Source organism: Amphiura filiformis, chromosome 2 (genome assembly GCF_039555335.1).
Source record: "Amphiura filiformis chromosome 2, Afil_fr2py, whole genome shotgun sequence".
NCBI lineage: Eukaryota > Metazoa > Echinodermata > Ophiuroidea > Amphilepidida > Amphiuridae > Amphiura > Amphiura filiformis.
The window spans coordinates 95,788,081-95,807,186 of record NC_092629.1 but is presented as its reverse complement, the minus strand read 5'-3'; the positions used below and the strand labels follow the sequence as shown (position 1 = coordinate 95,807,186).

The following is a 19,106-nucleotide window of genomic DNA, read 5'->3' as shown; positions in this document are numbered from 1 at the left end:
GCTAATTCAAAGACGTCTCTGATATCAAATACTCTTGAAGCGTCATGTCACATAACAGTATCATATTTCAGAGACGTCTCATAAATCACATACTCCCTAGTTTCAAAACCCAGTCGCATAAGCGATATAAGTAATTTTGACGAACGTGCCAGCGCAATGGGAATAATTTTGTGTATAGGCCTTATCAGGGTTGTAGCTAGCCCAAGTTGAGCATGTTGAGTGCCTGCTAATTTTACTATCCAATTCATGAATTGGGTAGTAAAATTTGGATTTTTTTTACTTCAAAACATTTGATTTTAGCCATTGCAATCTAAGTATGTTCTGGGACCATTTGTCAGAATTTGCACAGATAGATATAATTTTTGCACAGGTAGATATTTGCTAAACATAGGAAAGCTTATTGTAACACACTCAGCTTCGTTCCGATGTGCTGCATCGGCGCCGAACTGTCAACAAAGCTCGGCGTATGTGATATCACAGACCCCGTATGTGAAATCACTGACCGTCTTTGAAATCAGAGGCGTCCGGTTATTACGAGTGCCCCGAACTGATATTACAGTAAAAATTTTTTTTTTTTGGGTAATTCAGTAATTCTAATTGACCTTTTTGGTAAATCCATAATTATTTGCATTTAGACCCGACACGTCATTTGACGTCACAACGATGTGCACATCGTTTAGCGAACATCATTACTGTGCATTTCAAAGCTGTTAATTACGTAGTAATGATATGCGCATTGGCGTGACGACATCACAGGTCTAACTACAAAGAATTATGGGATTTACCGAAAACAACCACCTCCCCACACAGGCATTTTCCTGTTGTTAGGACTCTTCCAATTCTCGCGTTTCACAATACGATGCGCCTCCAGCGGTCGCTGGGTCGAGGCCAAAATACGCAGTGCATCATGGGAAAATGAGTCGACATCTATTGATCACAGGCAATCCTTCGTGGAGCTGTTTTCAACATATTTATTATCACACTCGCGTGAAAATTCAATAGCAGCTAGAACGGCGATGTTGACTCTGGAGTCGAAAATTTGACTGCCAAAAGCAACCGCTGGTGGCGCATCGTATTGTGAAATGCGAGAATTCGCACAAAATAATGACTCATTAAAAGCATAAATGATTTCATGTTGTAGTCATCTGGCTATATTCCAGTTGAAATCCATATACCTCATGTGGAAGACCCGTCTTCCACACGGATTTCAACTGGAATAGCCTATTTATTGGATCCAATAAAGCCAAATATAAAAAGAAATAATTTAAGAGTCTACAAGCTATAAACTCCCCCAAAGACTAACTGATTTCAAATAGCTTAGCTTCACAGACAAACCTTTTACCTTTCTTGACTTAAGGGTACTACACCCTGGCCAATTTTTTGTGCCTATTTTTGCATTTTCTCAGAAATTATAAGCGCATTGGTGACAAGTAAGATATGTATATTATAGGGGCAAGGACTACAGCTACTGCACTGAAAATTCAGCAACCCAAGGCAAGTAGTTATTGATTTATTGATCAAATATAGGTTTTCCCTCATTTCTGAGTGTAACACCACAACTGTTATCTGTGCTGAAATAAAATTTCCAGTGCAGTAGTTGTAGTCCTTGCCCCTATAATATACATATCTTACTTGTCACCAATGCGCTATAATTTCTGAGAAAAATGCAAAAATAGGCACAAAATTGGCCAGGGGTGTAGTACCCCCTTAACTCCATGAGAACTACCTACCTATTGGTCAAAGAGAAGTTTTCATTATCAATTGGACCAATCAGCAACATTGTTAGAATAATTTCACCACACAAAACAAATGGGGGTGAATTATTTGCAAAGCTCCATTCTGATTGGTGAGTAAAATGAAGATATCATGTAATTCAGCCAATCAGAGGCAATGTTAGATCAGCAGGTAGTGCTCAGGGGTTAACAACTAGAGTATCCATACATACATAAACATCCATTAGTACGACTTTAGAATAAATATCAAATAAATATTTTACAGGAAAAAAGTTCACATTATAATATTATAAGAGAATCATCCACAATCTTTGCCCATAGAATCAATGCACAGGGTTGTCACTGAAGTTTGTTCAGCTTATAATTGGCAAAAAAATAAAGACTGGCATGAGAAAACTGTCAATTTCACACATTAATTTTTGAAACCATGCCAATTTCATTTGGGTGCAATTAAAAAAAATAATCCTGTTGATTTCACATATTCTTGATTTCATTTGACAAAGACCATTTCTATCAATGTTTTATCATGAATTTTTTTTCCACCATTATTCAAATTTACGAAAATTTACAGAAAATACCAAGGGCCATAACCCGGGCAAGCTGTACAAATGCTGAATAAAGGTTAAAATGTGTGGTTTCAAAAATTATTGTGTGAAATTGTCAGTTTTATAAATTATGTTCTGCACATAACTCAATTTTGATAAAAATGCATGGATCGATTGAGCCTATATTTATTGGTCGAGCTATGAGTTTTAAAATATTGGACGAGACGTAGTCGAGTCCAATATTTTAAAACTCATAGCGAGACCAATAAATATTGGGCGTAAAGCATCCAATTTTATCAATATTATGTGTTGGATCCAATATTTTCACACACTTGGATTCATCAAAACATAATAATGACAAAATATGGATTTTAATCCCTTTTGGAAACACTTCCATGATTTATTTGTTTTAAGAAAGAAACATTTGTTTTCTAAAAAAAAACCCAAATTTTTCTTGGAAATGAGTGTTCATTCAATTCTTTGATTAATTTCCTCACGATGGTGAATTGGCATTTATAATTTAAAAAACCCATTTGGGTGTATTTGGGAGACATCTGGGTGTATTTGTGAGCCACTGGGGTGTGTTCGGGAGTCATTTGGGTGTATATGTGACACATTTGGTGTATTTGGGAGCCATTTGGGTATTTGTTTCCTCACGATGGTGAAGTGGCATTTATAATCCCTTCTTTCACTATAAAATCACACATTTGGGTGTATTTGTGAGACATTTGGGGTATTTATGAGACAGTTGGGTGTATTTATGAGGCTGAGACATTTGTGTGTACTTGTGAGATATTTGGGTGTATTTGTTTCCTCATGATGGTGAAGGGGCATTTGGGTGTATTTGTGAGACATTTAGGTGTATTTGTGAGACATTTGGGTGTATTTATGAGACATTTGGTTGTATTTGTGAGACATCAATTGGCAAGTACTTGTGAGATATTTGGGTGTATTTGTAAGCCAGTCTGGGTGTATTTGTGAGCCATGTGGGTGTATTAATTTCCTCACGATGGTGAAGTGGCATTTATAATACCCTCTTTCACCATAAAATCAAACATTTTTAGTATCTTATTTACATCGATACGTATTAGTGTCCTGGCATGCTTTAGTTTGAGGTAACCGACTTTGTCGCATTCATTCTGGAAGATAGTCTTATACTCAAAGTAGGCTTCTGGGATGACTCGTACTGATGCACACATCTGTGATAAAGGAGAGAAAGAGAGAGAGATTTAGTTTGAGTATTTGAATGACTTGCATTGATGCACACATCCGGGTGAAAAAATTGAGGTCAACAGATAACCATTTGATCATAGTCTGATTATGAGCAGTCGGAGGGATAGAGACCTGTGCCCCCACCCCCCATTTCAAAAACCTGCTTACGCCATTGGTTTCCTACACCGTTACCTTAACTTTTCAGTGCCAAGGCACAGCAAATTGGCTCAACAGGCCATGGTGAATGACTCCAAAAGCACCCAATAATGGTTATTTGGGCGGTTTTACCCGAATTTTGAACATAAATCACCCAATTGGGAAGTTACTGACTTATCAATATTAAGAGTAAAGAATAACAAAATTTGGGTGTATTGTTAATACATTTGGGTGTATTCCTGATACATTTGGGTGTATTCCCTAATACATTTGAGTGTATTCCTAATACATTTGGGTGTATTCAGATACATTTGGGTGTATTCCTAATACATTTGGGTGTATTCCTGATACATTTGGGTGTATTCCTAATACATTTGGGTGTATTTCTGATACATTTGACGGAAATTGTACATTATGGCTTTAAACCATTGGGCACTACCAATCGAATTATCAACCTCAAAAAACTATTTTGATTGGTTACAAAGAGGATTATATCATGTATTAAACCAATCAGAGATATGGTATATAGTCAGTAGGACTGAAGCACACCGACATCGCCTGGCTAATAATTACTTGGTACATCAGAGATACTAAAATCAATACCCGGGATCGATACACGTGAATGTGCTATGCACGAGTTTGATATGAGGCGAAAATCTGTGGATACCGGGTAAAAATGATAAATATCTCCGTAAATGATTTCTTCTAAAGAAGCCAGATGTGGTTCCTTGCACTTGAATATATGTTTTGAATAGATGTGATAGTCGTTAGCTAGCGTCTTGAGAAAGAAGCTTGCGTCTTGAACTCAAAAACTGACAATAATTCTGATTTTATATGTGCCGAACTCTATAACGCAGTGTATATGCCAATCGTGGAGGTAGTCTAAAAGCAGATGACCAGGGGTGTGATTGGTGCTTTTTGAAAAAAAACCCAAGGCAATGAAATTGCTGAAGCGGAGCGTCTTGAGCGGAGCTCTCGCCTGTTTATGGCGGGGGTCAGGGGCCGCTTAAGGGCCCCTGGTGGGAATGGTCGAGGCGAAGCCAGAGGGTTTACACACTTGAGCACCACTGGAGATGCAATTTCATGGGGTAAAATGCAAAAATGAGAAACTGTTAAAATACTTCACTTTATAGTATAAAAACATTTATTATCTGTGAATACATACTTCCAGTATCACATCATTCACATACACATGAAAAATTGCATCACCATTTTTGCACAGTACAGTGTGTCTATAAATCATCCAGTCAGGGTTCTAAGGAATTTTCATTTTAAAATTGGAGATTTTCTCATATCCGGAACAGAAAATTCTGGAAATGTGACATCTCTGTTCAGCATTTAGCTCTTGGTCCAGGGCCACTCCAAAAGCGGAAAAAAAAAGAAAAAAAAAAAAATTTTTTTTTTTTTTTTTTGAAATATTTTTTTTTTTTTTTTTTTTTTTTTTTCTTAATCCCAAAAATCCGGAAATCCGGAAAAATCACACCCCTGAGATGACATATGGCGTACCATGGTCACTCACACACAGCGAGGTCAGTCACCAGGCTATTGTCAGTAGTCTTAGTCAGATGTCCTTCGGCCCATTATGCGTCTCAAAACCATTAAACAGGTCGGAACAAAATGGCCATGCGTGGCGGTGGATTCAACCTACCATGGGGATTTCTGCCATGAAGATATCGGGGCGATGATACTGTGTGAAGGAGATTTAGCTGAAAATTGCTAAGAGATATAAAAGCTGTATTTTGATTGGTTACTCAGATGATTACATCATGTCATTAACCAATCAGGGGCACTGTAAGCTGAATTCTCCTACTTACCTCTCTCTCTTTCTCTGTGAGTTTTTCATAACCAGCAAAGGAAGCAAGGTCCAAAGGAGTAGCACTCTTACGAGCTGTGTGGGGCAATAAATAAATAAAACAAAAATGTTTACTACAACAATAACCACAGATATCACACACATACTCTCCCTGTTTCTCTGTGAGTTTCTCATAACCAGCAAAGGAAGCTAAATCTAAAGGAGTGGCACTCTTACAAGCTTTGTGGGGCAATAAATAAACAAAACACAAATGTTTACTATAACACAAATGTTTACATTATGTTTCAATATATACAATTGAGATAAGAATCAAAGAGGACCCACTCCGCCATGTTTGTGTGCCGCTCATGGAGTGCCAAATAGTGTACGTACCTCCAGATTATTCTCCATGCCCCAAGCAAATGCACATTCCCCCTTCACTTTACTTTACGTTAAGTTAGAATTGGTGTTGTCCATGTGTAGGTTTTACTCACATGACATAGCATTGAAATTGCTGCATTTCGGTTACTTTTTCATTGAAACAATTATGGGGGCGTTTATTATGCTGTTTAATACTTTTGTGCCACTTGCCGTTGAGTGGCATGACGCACCTGCATTGCAGATAAATGGACACAATCCAGGTTTGTCATTGGCTAAGTGACATGGAAGTATGACAAGAGCATTAGGGTGTGATGTTTAGGCCAAAAAAAAGATTGTTTGTTTGTCCTCCACAACTTTTTCAGAATTGGGTTGGTCGATATGACTATATGCCTTTAATTAGCTTAATAAATAGCCCAAATAGTTGTGAATTGGGATATTTCTCTACTGTATTTCTCTACTGTTTTTAAAACAGTTTAGAAGTGTGTAGAAACTGTAAAAAAACTTTCCAGAATGTCAAAAATGTTGAAAAAAAAACCTTTTTCTAGAATTTCCAAAATCAGGGTCGGTATTCATTTGTACAGTAAAACAAAAATAAAACCCTTTTTTTCCAGATTAGGGTTGGTCGGTGGAGGACAAGCAAACAATCTTCTTTTTTTGTGGCCTTATTAGGAAGGTAAACAAACAAACAGTCAGACACACAGACCGATACACAGACCATCAAGATCAAAGGCCACCTTAATTAAATCCTGAGTTTCAAAGCTTGTGAGAAATTGAAAACCTAGTGCTGAATGCATTTTTTTATTTTTTTGGTATGTGTCAGTACAGGCCTTGGGACAAGCATTTTGTACAGAAAGTATCCAATGTATGTTGCAAATGTTGGAATAGAAGACAAATAAGTCACTGTTACAAAATATTTCTTCTGTGTTGAAAACTTAAAAACTTGTTAAAAACTTGAACAAATTTTAATCTTGTGTTGTTGAAAACTTGAAATCAAATAGGAATTTTGAGTTTTATTTTCGTCTTTTTGGTTAAAAAATGACAGAAAGAAATGAATTTCTTAATTTTTCAAAGAGGATTTTACACACACCAGTTTTGAGACTCAGGATTTAATTTAGATGGCGAATCTATAATACTCACACACTGGAGCAGCTATAGGTGGTAATTCTCGACAACTATGACCTGCCTCACTGAAATCAATAACAAAGCAAATATGTATGGGAAACAGTGATCAAAATTTATACTCAAAAATTAAAACTTTGTGACATGCATTAAAGACAAGTGGGATTGGTGGAGCCATTTAACTAAAAAAAACTGCAGGGTTCTTCTTAATATTAATACATGTATCGTACAGGAAATGAGTCACAAAAGCCAGTAATTGCACTTATCTTTCTACAGGTCTTGCAATTATTGTGTTAATGCCAATAATATATAAAAAACAAAAGTTTTGGGCTTGTTTCCCCTCCCGAGAAATATCACAAACATGGAGCAGAAATGACACCTCTTATATTAGACTTGTTTCAGTTCAAATCCTTGGGTGAATGAAAACTACATGGAAGCTTTGGCGCATCTTTAAAAAATTCCTGTTTCTTGTCAAAATTTTGAAGTTATTTTTTTTTTCAAAATAATTATTTACCATCATAACTTTGACATTTTAAAAATCTTTTAAAACATTTCACTTGCCAGACCAGATAATGGACTCTTTTATCATATTTAGTACCCCTAGGCATAGTGTGCACTGCAGGGGTAGTCTAGTGTCCCAGGCATGCTTCCCCCTTTAAACTCATGAGCTGGCCATCACCTTGGGATCTCCTTTATAGACCCCATGTATATAAATAGGTTTTTTTTAAAGCGCAGTGATTTATATTGTGCTACTCCCAAAACTTACCCTCAAAACTTACCCTAATCCTAAGTCTCATGAACCTACAACTTGCACTCAAACCTGCCTTTGTAACCATTGCCTACATGAGTATGGGTCTCTATACCGCTCTTAGAACCAAAGTACACTTACACAAAAACTTCCAAGTCTTTATACCTGGAGGGGGCATTTGAGGAGCATGCAACAGTTCTTTAGCTCTTTAGCTCATTAGCTCAAATCTGGAGCATTCGACCATAAAAATCTGTGATTTCAAAACTCAGTGCTCAGTTCCCAAAGTTCGGCGCGCCGGACCACACGCCCTACCAATATTAACCATTGCCTACTTAAGAATGGGTCCCTCATAACTGGTCCTAGAACTGAAGTAAATTTACACCAAACCCCATTTTTGTAACCATTGCCTGCATGAGTATGGGTCCCCCCTAAGTGCATTTAGAACCAAAGTAAACTTACACTAAAGCCTGCCTTTGTAACCATTGCCTGCATGAGTATGGGTCCCTCATAACTGCTCCTAGAACCTCATCCAAGTGGTTCTTGCTGGTTTTCATTTGTTGCCTCCGAGCCTTCAGTCTGTCAAATAATCTAGCACCTGCAAAATAGGAAAACATTGAAATGGACTCATGTGTGTTCTCCCAAGACTTTTTGGTGTATTCAAGGCATGAGAATACATTTTAAAAAAACCAGGACATTTTTGGAAAAAAAAAAGAGGAAAAAGTGTGTAAAATCTGGCAAAAATGCTCAAAACGGGCCAGAAAGATATAAAAACGCGGAAATTTGGGCAAAAAAAATTCTCATGCCTGGTATTCCTAAGGTATTTGGGTGCATTCAAATTTGAGTGGACTATATCAGTTTTCATGGGAATTTTATCAGGGAACAAAAGGACACCAAACTACCAATCCTGATGAAATTGGAAAAATGTGAAAAAAAAGCAAAATACACAATATTCAGCATAGGGACTGACTTATGTAGGGATTCATCATGGACGAAATATAGAGCACGAAGTGCAATGTACTTGTGACTCTGTTCATCGACGTGAGGACAGTGATAAAAAATAAGTCTTTATATAAATACGCTGTTTACGTAGCCTATATCGCTGGTGGCAGCAGCATTTTTCTGCAATTATATATTCATATATTCATTACAAAATGGCAGACCTGGAGTCAGCTCGCGCATCATCTGTGATGATTTTACAATTAAATACGGATCAAATGTGCGATTACTGTCGAAATGAGAGTCCATATAAAAGATAATAGTGTTAACATAAAAAGTACTAATTATCATGAAATTGTACAATTTGAAGCTACGATTTTGAAAAGACGACATAAGAGTAAGTTTGATCAGTACTACGGAGCCTGCCATGGTATTACAGCAAATTTTCCCATAGCCTTCCGGTGGCAGCAGCATTTTTCTTCACTTTTCTAAAATGGCAGCGCCCAGGGTTAAATTACAAATTCTTCAATTAATCAATATTTCATGAAAATTTACCAAACAAACGGATACATTCCTGATAGTTAATATTTAAGGTACATGTATAAATGGTCATAGTTATAAAAGAAAGAATATAAGAAATATAAACAAATGAATTGTCAACATTAATGGCAGCGCCCCGACTTATCAATGGCGCTGGCGAGTAATACACAGGGGAAGCCGACGGTGTCCACACCTTTTTGCATTGCGCTGATATATGAGTTGCAACGGCCTGATTTTATCAGGGAACAAAAGGACGCCAAACTACCAATCCTTCTGAAACTGGAGAAATATGAAAAAAGAATTAGTTGCAAAAGACACAATATTCAGCCTAGGGACTGACCTATGTAGGGAATTTTATCAGGGAACAAATGAACACCAAGCTACCAGTCTGTCTGGAATGCTTTAGTGTGATTTTGGCCCAATAATATGGTCCAGGAGCATGTTTGAATTAGAAATTAACTTAAATGTACTTAAAATTGAAAATATTTATAAGTCAAACATGCTTCTGTACCATATGGTGCAGGACAATATGGTGCAGGACCATAATGGTGCAGGACCATATGGTCCAGAACCATACTGTCCTGGACCATATTATCGGGCCATAAATCGCACAAAAGCGTCAGGAACCTGCAAAATGTGAAAAAAGTCACATCTGAAAAGTTCTCAAAATGTTATTTTAAGGGGCATATTTTTAAGAGAATTTCAAAGGGGAATAATAGAACGCCAAAAGCAACCAGTCCCTTACAAACCTGCAAAATTAGAAAAAGAAGACTCAAAATTCAGATTTTAGGAGACCTACTTTCAAGGAAATTTCATGAGGGAACATTAGGACACTATGATACCAGTCTGTCATGAAACTTCCCTTAACAGTTGTGCAATGGGCTATTCCAGTTGTAATTAAACTATGTGATGCATGGTGTTAGCCAGAGAGCCGTCCACCCGTCTTTTGCACGGGCAAGGTCAAAAGCAAACAGGTGGAAAATCATCTACCTGTCCAGAAGACGGGCAGGAAAATTTAGTTTGAATTATTTTCACCTTTATTCATATCATTTTGATAACGATAATATTATATTATGTCTATGAAAATACTCTAACATTTAAAATACCTTGTAGTCTTTCTAGGGTCTGTGACTGCTTGACCCAGATAAAATTGCATTCGTAGTGCAATGACTTGTTCAACGAACCCCTGGTTCATTTGGGAATATATAGTCAACAATGTCAAGGGGTCAATGCAAGGCAATTGGTTTTCCAGATCATTAATTATGTGCTATAGCAGCTTGCAAGAGATTTTAGTAACTTGTAAGATAAATTAATTTTTTCCCTTTTCAAAGCAATAGTGGTGTATCATTCATGTATTACTTTATGCATCAAATGGAGATAAAAAAATATTGGAGTTTAAATGCAGACCTGCCTTGCCGAATTCGGTATACTTTACTTTGAATCAAATTGCATGTGAGATTGATCTTGACACATGATCGAAATTGGACCCCAAAAATTTTGGACGGGCAGTTTCTGAATCCTGACTAACACCCTGATGTGATGGTATGATACTAAAAAGAACCTGGCTTGGAAGGAATTTATTTCTGAGGTGTTTTCATTTACCTACCTATAAATGTTTTAATGCCACATTCTCTGTATTCTTGTAAGCGTACTATCTCTCTCCTAAGATCAATTTCATCTGGAAAAAGAAAAGAAAACTAAATATTATGACATCATCAGTTGGCTGAGGAGCAGGCGACTATAAGCTTCTTCTGACTTTTGCTATTCTGGGCCAGAGATAATATTTGGTCTGGTTGGAAAATGCATTCAAAATCCCCAATTATTTATTTATTTTTATTTAAACTTTTTTTACCCAGGGTAGCTCCTTCAATGTCAAACTTCCACGGAGGCGTTGCATTTTCATTGTGAACAAGAACCATACAGTAATAAATCAGAAAAAACAAAGTAATTATAAATGGTACATGAAAAGACATATTACACTGGTTTTATCAAAAACAACTGCTTAAATTGAGCAATACTCATTGACTTAAAATATTATTACATCTACTATCATTTGGAAGGCTATTCCACAATTTAGTGTATGTATGTAATGTAAGAAATAATGTACGCTACTGACCTGAATCAATCTTAAAATACGACAATAGGCAGCTAAATTACAGATTCTTGGCCTAAACCCCCAATATGAGATACTTACAAATCAGTCCCTCTTTTAATTTATCCTGCTCCACTGGTGTATGTAATCTAGAAACCTGAAGGCCCTATCTGTAATAGCTGCCCTATAGATAATTTGACAATTTCTGCATTCTATATTGTACACATATGACACCTGGCAGCTATTGCAGATTCTTGCCTTAAGGTTGGTCTGAACCCTGGAATTATGGAAACTTTCGGGCCTCATAACTTCTAAATTGTTGGTCTAAAGTAAAAGTATACATATTTAGAATGGCAAAGACTTGATAAGTTCATCTGTGAGGTCAAATTTGGGCCAAAATGGCACTTTTGGCCCAAAATCCCAAAAATAACGGTTTTTGGCCCACTTCTTTTTGTGCACCGTAACAAAAAAATTCTTGGGCCAATTTTTTTCTTAATTTTAAAAACTAGATCAAAATATCTAGGACCCGTTTTTTCATTTTTTTGAATTTTGACCAATTTCACCAAAAATATTTGAAATTTGTGCCAAAATCGGGCTTTTTTTTAGAAAAATCAGCATTTTTTTTTTTGTGCAAATTTCTCAAAGTTAAAAAAAAAAAAAAAAATGAAAAAACGGGTCCTAGATATTTTGATCTAGTTTTTAAAAATTAATTAAAAAATTTGGCCCAAGAATTTTTTGTTAAGGTGCACAAAAAGAAGTGGGCCAAAACCGTTATTTTTGAAATTTTAGGCCAAAAGTGCCAATTTGGCCCAAATTTGACCTCACAGATGAACTTATCAAGTCTTTGCCATTCTAAAAATGTATACTTTTATATACTTTAGACCAACAATTTAGAAGTTATGAGGCCCGAAAGTTTCCATAATTCCAGGGTTCAGACCAACCTTAAACCCTTATATGAGATACTTACAAATCCCTCTATTATTTTATCCTGCTCCACTGGCGTGTGTAATCTTGAAGGCCCTATTTGCAATAGCTGCCCTAAAGACCTTTGTTAATTTCTGTATTCTATATTGTTACACAGTCTTGAAATATGACACCTGGCAGCTATTGCAGATAGGGCTTTCTTGCCCTGAACCCTGATATGACATACTTACAAATTAATCCTTCTATTAATTTATCCTGTTCCACTGGTGTGTGTAATCTTGAAAACTTGCGTAACTTGTCAAACAGTTCTCTGATTGGTTGGCTGTGAGCTCTCTCTTGCACTGCAGATAAAGTGGAAAATATATACTCTATATTAATGAGTTATTTTCACAGGGTTCATGTTTCGCAATTTTAACTGCTATGAACAGAAAGATTTGAGCCAGGTTTACCAACTTGATGTGGGGAAATAGGCAAAGACAAAGATAAAAACTAATTAATGCAGTATGCAAATCATGGAAGTGCACACTATCACTGCACCAGTAAAAATATAAAACCACAGAAATAAGTACATGTCAAAACTATTTTCGCGGGATTTGCTATGAGCACAATATTAAACCCGGCAAAAACAGTCCAGACTCCAAATGCTCAGTGCTGGTAAATTAGAAATATTGGATCATCACGCCTGGACACCGAAACATTAAACCACCAGAATTTATTAGTAAAAGTTGAAAATTAATCGATAATTTGTATCTTCAAACTTGTGTACTTACTTTTTTGCCTTGATAGATTTATTAATCCCAAATTTCTTATGATTCTGTAAAAACAACAAATGGACAAACATATCAGTTATATTAACCCCATGTGCACTAACTGTCTTTCTTACAGTGCCCCTGATTGGTAAGTGACATGACGTAATCATCTGAGTAACCAATCAAAATAGATCTTTTAATCCTATGGGCACTACTGTCTTTCTTACAGTGCCCCTGATTGGTTAATTACATGATATAATCATCTGAGTGTATTGGATATCAAGATATGCGTAAATAAACCAACATTTTAAAACAAATTTTTTAATGTTGAGCATATCTAGGTATTCGCAGCTGAAAACTAGGAGATAACGCTGACGAAACTTCGGCCAGGCACAAGTGACCTGGTGAAGTGGGTCGTCGTAGATAGTTGGTCGGGGTATTTTTATAGGACAGGCAAGTGTAGCCGACAATCGGGCGTTACCCTGATCGGAACCGACTGTAACAAAGTCTTTTATCATGGATCATCTGCCCCGCCATTACCAGATGAACCACGGGAGAGCAGAGATTTTTTTGTCCTGCGAGGAATTGAACCCAGGACCTCTCGCACTAAAGGCAAAGACCTAACCAGTGTGCCACGCTGCTCCCATTTCTATGTTAAAATATTGTGAATACGTTTAATGGTTCTGAAGCTATAGGTGTATTTATAACGGCTGTGTTACTATTTGTGAAGGCTTATGAAGAAGGAATCAGTGAATGATTCATTGATTTCTGTTTCCCACCCATTTGTCATTTTAGCCAACATATTCAATATTTTCATTATGCTTTTTTGCCAATGTATTGGAACTCTATCTGATAAACAGTATAACTTACTTTTTCCTTCTCAGCCTTTCTTTTAATCTTGATTGATAGATATCAACTGCAGCATACTTGAGTTCTGTAAAATAAATGAAACAATATCAGGAATACACCCAAATGTTTTTGGAATACACCCAAATGTATTAGGAATACACCCAAATGTATAAGGAATACACCCAGAATGTATTGGGAATACATCCAAGTGTGGAAATAGATGCACTTGTCAGCTGCTACATGTGTCTTATTTCACATTATAACTAGGAATAAATACCAGACTCGTTTCCAAAGTGGAGGTCACTTCAAAATCACCCCCAAGTCATATGATTTAGGAATACAGAGAACATTCATTAACCATGTGACTTGGGGATGATTGGAAGTGACCTCCATTTCGGAGCCGAGTCTGGTATTTATTCCTAGTTATTATGTGAAATGAGACACATGTAGTAGCCGACAAGTGTATCGTTTTGTTATGGATGTACACAAATGTCTCTGAAATACACCCAAATGTCTCTGAAATACACACAAATGTCTCTGAAATATACCCAAATGTCTCTGAAATACACCCAAGTGTCTCAGAAATACACCCAACTGTCTCTTCAGTACACCCCAATGTCTCAGAAATACACCCAAATGTCTCTGAAATATACCCAAATGTCTCTGAAATACACCCAAATGTCTCTGAAATACACCCAAATGTCTCAGAAATACACCCAACTGTCTCTTCAGTACACCCCAATGTCTCAGAAATACACCCAAATGTCTCTGCAATACACACAAATGTCTCTGAAATACACACAAATGTCTCTGAAATACACACAAATGTCTCTGAAATACACCCAAATGTCTCTGAAATACACCCAAATGTCTCTGAAATACACCCAAATGTCTCTGAAATACACACAAATGTCTCTGAAATACACCCAAATGTCTCAGAAATACACCCAAATGTCTCAGAAATACACCCAGATTTCTGAAATACACCCAACTGTCTCAGAAATGCACCCAACTGTCTCAGAAATGCACCCATATGCCTCTGAAATACACCCAACTTAGAAATACACCCTTACATACCATTTAATAATTTATCATCTTGTGTGTGGAAATAGATATCCTTCAAGTCCCACTCGGCATAGTTGTCATGTTCCTATGAAGAAAACAAGAAAACAAAGATTTTGAAATTTGTACTCCCTCTGTGGAAGATATTTCTCAAATCTTACCAAGGGTAGTGTGGATTTTAAATGGAATAGCCCAATTGCACTCAATTTAAACTTAAATGTCTCAAAATACAAGGGAAAGAAGAATTACGCATCGCACACTAGCACATTTAAACATGAATTTACATTTACATGAATTTACAAATGGAAACATGTTTCCATTTGTAAATTCATGTTTAAAAGGGCATTTCGTGATCCACAGCATCATCCCCCCAAAAAAAAAAAAAAAAGTTGAGATTTTTATATCACTGGAAACCTCTTGCTACATAATGTTTATGTACAAAATATTTCTTGCAGATTAATTCGTTTAGCAAAGATATCGTGAAATTTGAATTTCGCTCTGGTGCACCAGAACGAAATTACAACACATTGTCTATGGAGCAGTGCAATATACATAATCATGTATAACTCGCAAACGCACGATCGGAAGCAACTGAAATTTTGGGAATAAGCTTTTTTCGTGGATATCTACTGAAATATGTCATAAAAAGAAGATGCTAGGATCACGAAATACTCCTTTAATTGTGCTAGTGTGCGATGCGTAATTCTTCTTTCCCTTGTATATTGATATATTAAGAATACGATTAAGCATCATTAATTTGATCTCGTGCGCTAGTTTGTAATGTTTGAATGTTTCCATGTTCCAGTGTATGATGCGTAGGCCTCTTTCCTTGTCTCAAAATACATAGGTACATAAATCTCCAAATAGGTGCTCATAAATCCAATTTTGCTCTTGAAAACAAAATCCTATGTTTTTTATTGCAGAAGAGCACACACCCTCCACACACACACCCCCACACCCCCCTGTGTGTGTTTGTCGCCAACTGAGGACATTGTGTTTTGCTATCTAACCGAGGACGTGTGTATGATGTTTTCATCGCCTAACCATGGACTAAAATGGCGGATTTTTGTGTGTATAATACGAAACAGAATTTTAGCCATCACCTGCGGACGGTAGTTTTTACACGTGTGGTCCTCGGTTTCAGGCAAATAGCATTATAAAGCATTTAGCATGCATTTGAGGTCTTTTGCAGCAGTTTGAGATTGCGGACTGTCCTCGGTTGGAAGTAAGTCCGCAGTTTAGTTTGCCCGCAAACACGTGCGCACACAAAAACCAATACATTGGTCTTACAATAATATATTGTATTGTATTGTATTGTATTGTATTTTATTTCACTCACAAAATCGTGGCCAAAGGCCAAATTACATGTGGTTTACATTTTTAAAACATTAAGAAACATTTATAATCAACATGGAATATTGCACATACATCATAAAACATCAAAACTACATAGATGGCCCATTCCATGTCAACTCCAGGGATGTGCACCGCAGCACCTCTTCAATTTTTTTTTTTTTTGGTAATTTTTTCTGTGTGGTGGTAGATATTGATGAAAGTAAAATCCATGAAAATTTGAGAAGGCAACTACATTTAATGTTTAGCCATCAAGAACTAAATTTGAATATTTAGGGGTCAGCGTCCAAAACATATCTTCAACATACCTGAAGTTGATGGTGGGGTATAAAGGGATAAACCCTTTACAACTTTGAAAAGTATGTATCCTGGGGTACTTTTTGGTGTAGAATTCAAATCTGCTATCAGAAAACTTGTAACTCCTTTACTTTAAAAGATATAGGGCCCTCAAAATGCAACTTCGTCCAACCCCCCCAAAGTTGGTCCTGGTTGGACGGTTGCTCTTAGGCCAATATATCATTTTAAATAAAGGAGTTAGCTGAGATTTTCTGAAAGCAGATTTGAATTTACACCAAAAAGTACCCAAGTCAGACATATTTTCACAGTATTTGAAAGGGTTCTTTATACATTTATGGAGATAAACATCGTTCTTGATAGCTTCAACACATTTTTACGTTTGACTACTCCTAAATTTCAAATTGATGCATGGAAAACGAAATGGGGTATGAAGCTCAAATTTTCAGGATTTTACTTTCTCATCAATATCTACCACCACACAGTAAAAAAAAGAAAAAATTGAAGAGGTGCTATGTGCACATCCCTGGAGTTGACATGGAATGGGCCAGATAATCAAATGGAGCATTATATATTTAGAGGTTAATAACTGCGATCGGTTATTTGGAGGCATTGTGAAAAATCTAAACATTTTGCCTTTGGAACCGAGGAATATCCCGAGGGCGTAGCCCGAGGGATATTCCGAGGTCCAAAGCAAAATGTTTAGATTTTTCACAATGCCCTACATATTACCGATGCAAAGTTATTAACCTCATTCATAACCGTCACTTTAATTACAAAATAACACAAAAATTTGCTCAAAAGTTTATAAAAATAGATGATTTTTACATCTTCCCTTTCCAAAAATCGATCAGGCTAAAACATGACGACCAATAACAAAAGTGCGTATCACAATATGTTCAAATATGGTAGCGCGTAATCCAAATCTGGCAGCCAGCTCGCGCAAGCAGTTTGTTCGACGACAACAACACGCAAACGCCGGTCAATTGTGTGCGACATTGGAACAAATATGCATTTTGCGGTCAATTGTGAGATATTAATGTCCTCGATTTGCGTTCGCGTTGTCACAAATAACTAAATGTAATTGGATCGCACACATCGCGTTTATTAATGAGGTTATGAATAAGAATTAAAACAGATTTTTGAGCTTAACTCAGAATAAAATGAAAATATTGCACATTGATTTCATCCTCGAGCAGTGAAGCAACATAAATATAATACTGAGATGCTGACAAAGTCAATAAAGCTCAATTCCCCCCTGCAACACATGCGGGGTACATAAGGCTGAGCTCACACAGGAGTATACTGCATACGGCACACGTCACCCGCCACACGACACACACCCACCCGATCAGGCCGAGCTCACATAGGAGTATAATAGTCTCGGATACTATGTGAACTCAGCCAGATCGAACGGGCACACATCGCGCAGCAAACATCGTACGCAGCACACAGCACAATCCCATGTGAACTCAGCCAAAACATCAGACTCCAAAGACTATCCAGCAGGCGCTCACAACTCTGCACCAAATTTGCTGTTTACAGCAAAATTTTAACTTATTAATCCTTATTATTTAGAAGCCTGCACATGAATGGAATGGGGCTATCCCCATATCTTTATATATATATATATACATGTTTGTAACTCCAAATACAGGGTGGGCCATTAAAAAGTTCACACTTTTTCGATGGCTTATTTCTCAGAAATGAAAACACATTATTGAAATAAGTTGAACATATTTGTAAACCTCTATGTCTGGACTGTCATGCCCTGAAAAGGGCATTAACATCCATGGTCTAATTACAAAATGGCGACCATTTAAAGCAGAGAAGTCAAAAACCACTTTGCACACACGTAAGACTATAGACAATGATCATGCATATTAAGTTTTTAGGCTTAAGCAAGTTTTAAAAAGTTTGATGACTCTATATGCATTTACTTGAGTGTCATTGCCGGGTCATCGGACTCATGCGTGTATGAGTTGTTTACTGTTTGAAAATCATTCACCTGTGAAATTGACACAAAAGGCTGATTGGACATGCTCATTTACATAACAAATACACTAGTTTTGGAGGGAACTTCAAATTTAAAATGCCTTGCGTGCGTTCTTGTCATTCATGTTAGAGATACCCGTGTAAGTACTTTGAGGTGATTCTTGCTGTTCAAAATGCGGCAGTTTACAAAGGAGGAACGAATTTTCATCGAGGAGGAAAGTTCAAGAACCGGAAAGGTGCGCTCTGTCCTGAATGCATGGCGAACCAGTTTCCGAATACCAGACTTCCTAGTCGCCGACACATCTATAATATTAAACAAAAGTTTCACTTACATGGAACTGTTCTCAATCGGAACAAATCTAACAGTGGGAGACCACGAACAGGAAGATCAGCCAATCACATTGCCGATGTTAGAAGGATTTGCAAGCTAACCCAAGATTGAGTACTCGACGGAACAATTGTCCCCATATTCCAAGGACAACGTTCAGACGAATCATCACTCATGATATCGAATGGCACCCTTACAAGATCCTTAAGCGTCATGGACTGCAACCAGGAGATCCAAATCGGCGACTTCAGTTTTGTAACTGGTTAGTTAACAGAGCACGTCGCTTTCTTGATACCGC

At 37.0% G+C, this 19,106-nt stretch overlaps 1 protein-coding gene across 1 annotated transcript in view; it reads right to left on the bottom strand.

Annotated features, from left to right (window-relative positions):
• Positions 1-2,982: 2,982 nt before the first annotated feature.
• LOC140146869 (transcriptional adapter 2-alpha-like) overlaps positions 2,983-19,106 on the bottom strand; it is a 36,849-nt gene continuing 20,725 nt past the window's right edge. The window contains exons 8-16 of the mRNA XM_072168758.1: positions 14,854-14,926; positions 13,798-13,861; positions 12,949-12,992; positions 12,409-12,519; positions 10,769-10,840; positions 8,146-8,281; positions 6,957-7,006; positions 5,461-5,534; positions 2,983-3,477 (exon numbers count right to left, since the gene is read on the bottom strand). Coding sequence (XP_072024859.1) covers positions 3,283-3,477; positions 5,461-5,534; positions 6,957-7,006; positions 8,146-8,281; positions 10,769-10,840; positions 12,409-12,519; positions 12,949-12,992; positions 13,798-13,861; positions 14,854-14,926 — 819 coding nt within the window. The 3' untranslated portion in view covers positions 2,983-3,282. The remainder of the gene's footprint in view (positions 3,478-5,460; positions 5,535-6,956; positions 7,007-8,145; positions 8,282-10,768; positions 10,841-12,408; positions 12,520-12,948; positions 12,993-13,797; positions 13,862-14,853; positions 14,927-19,106) is intronic.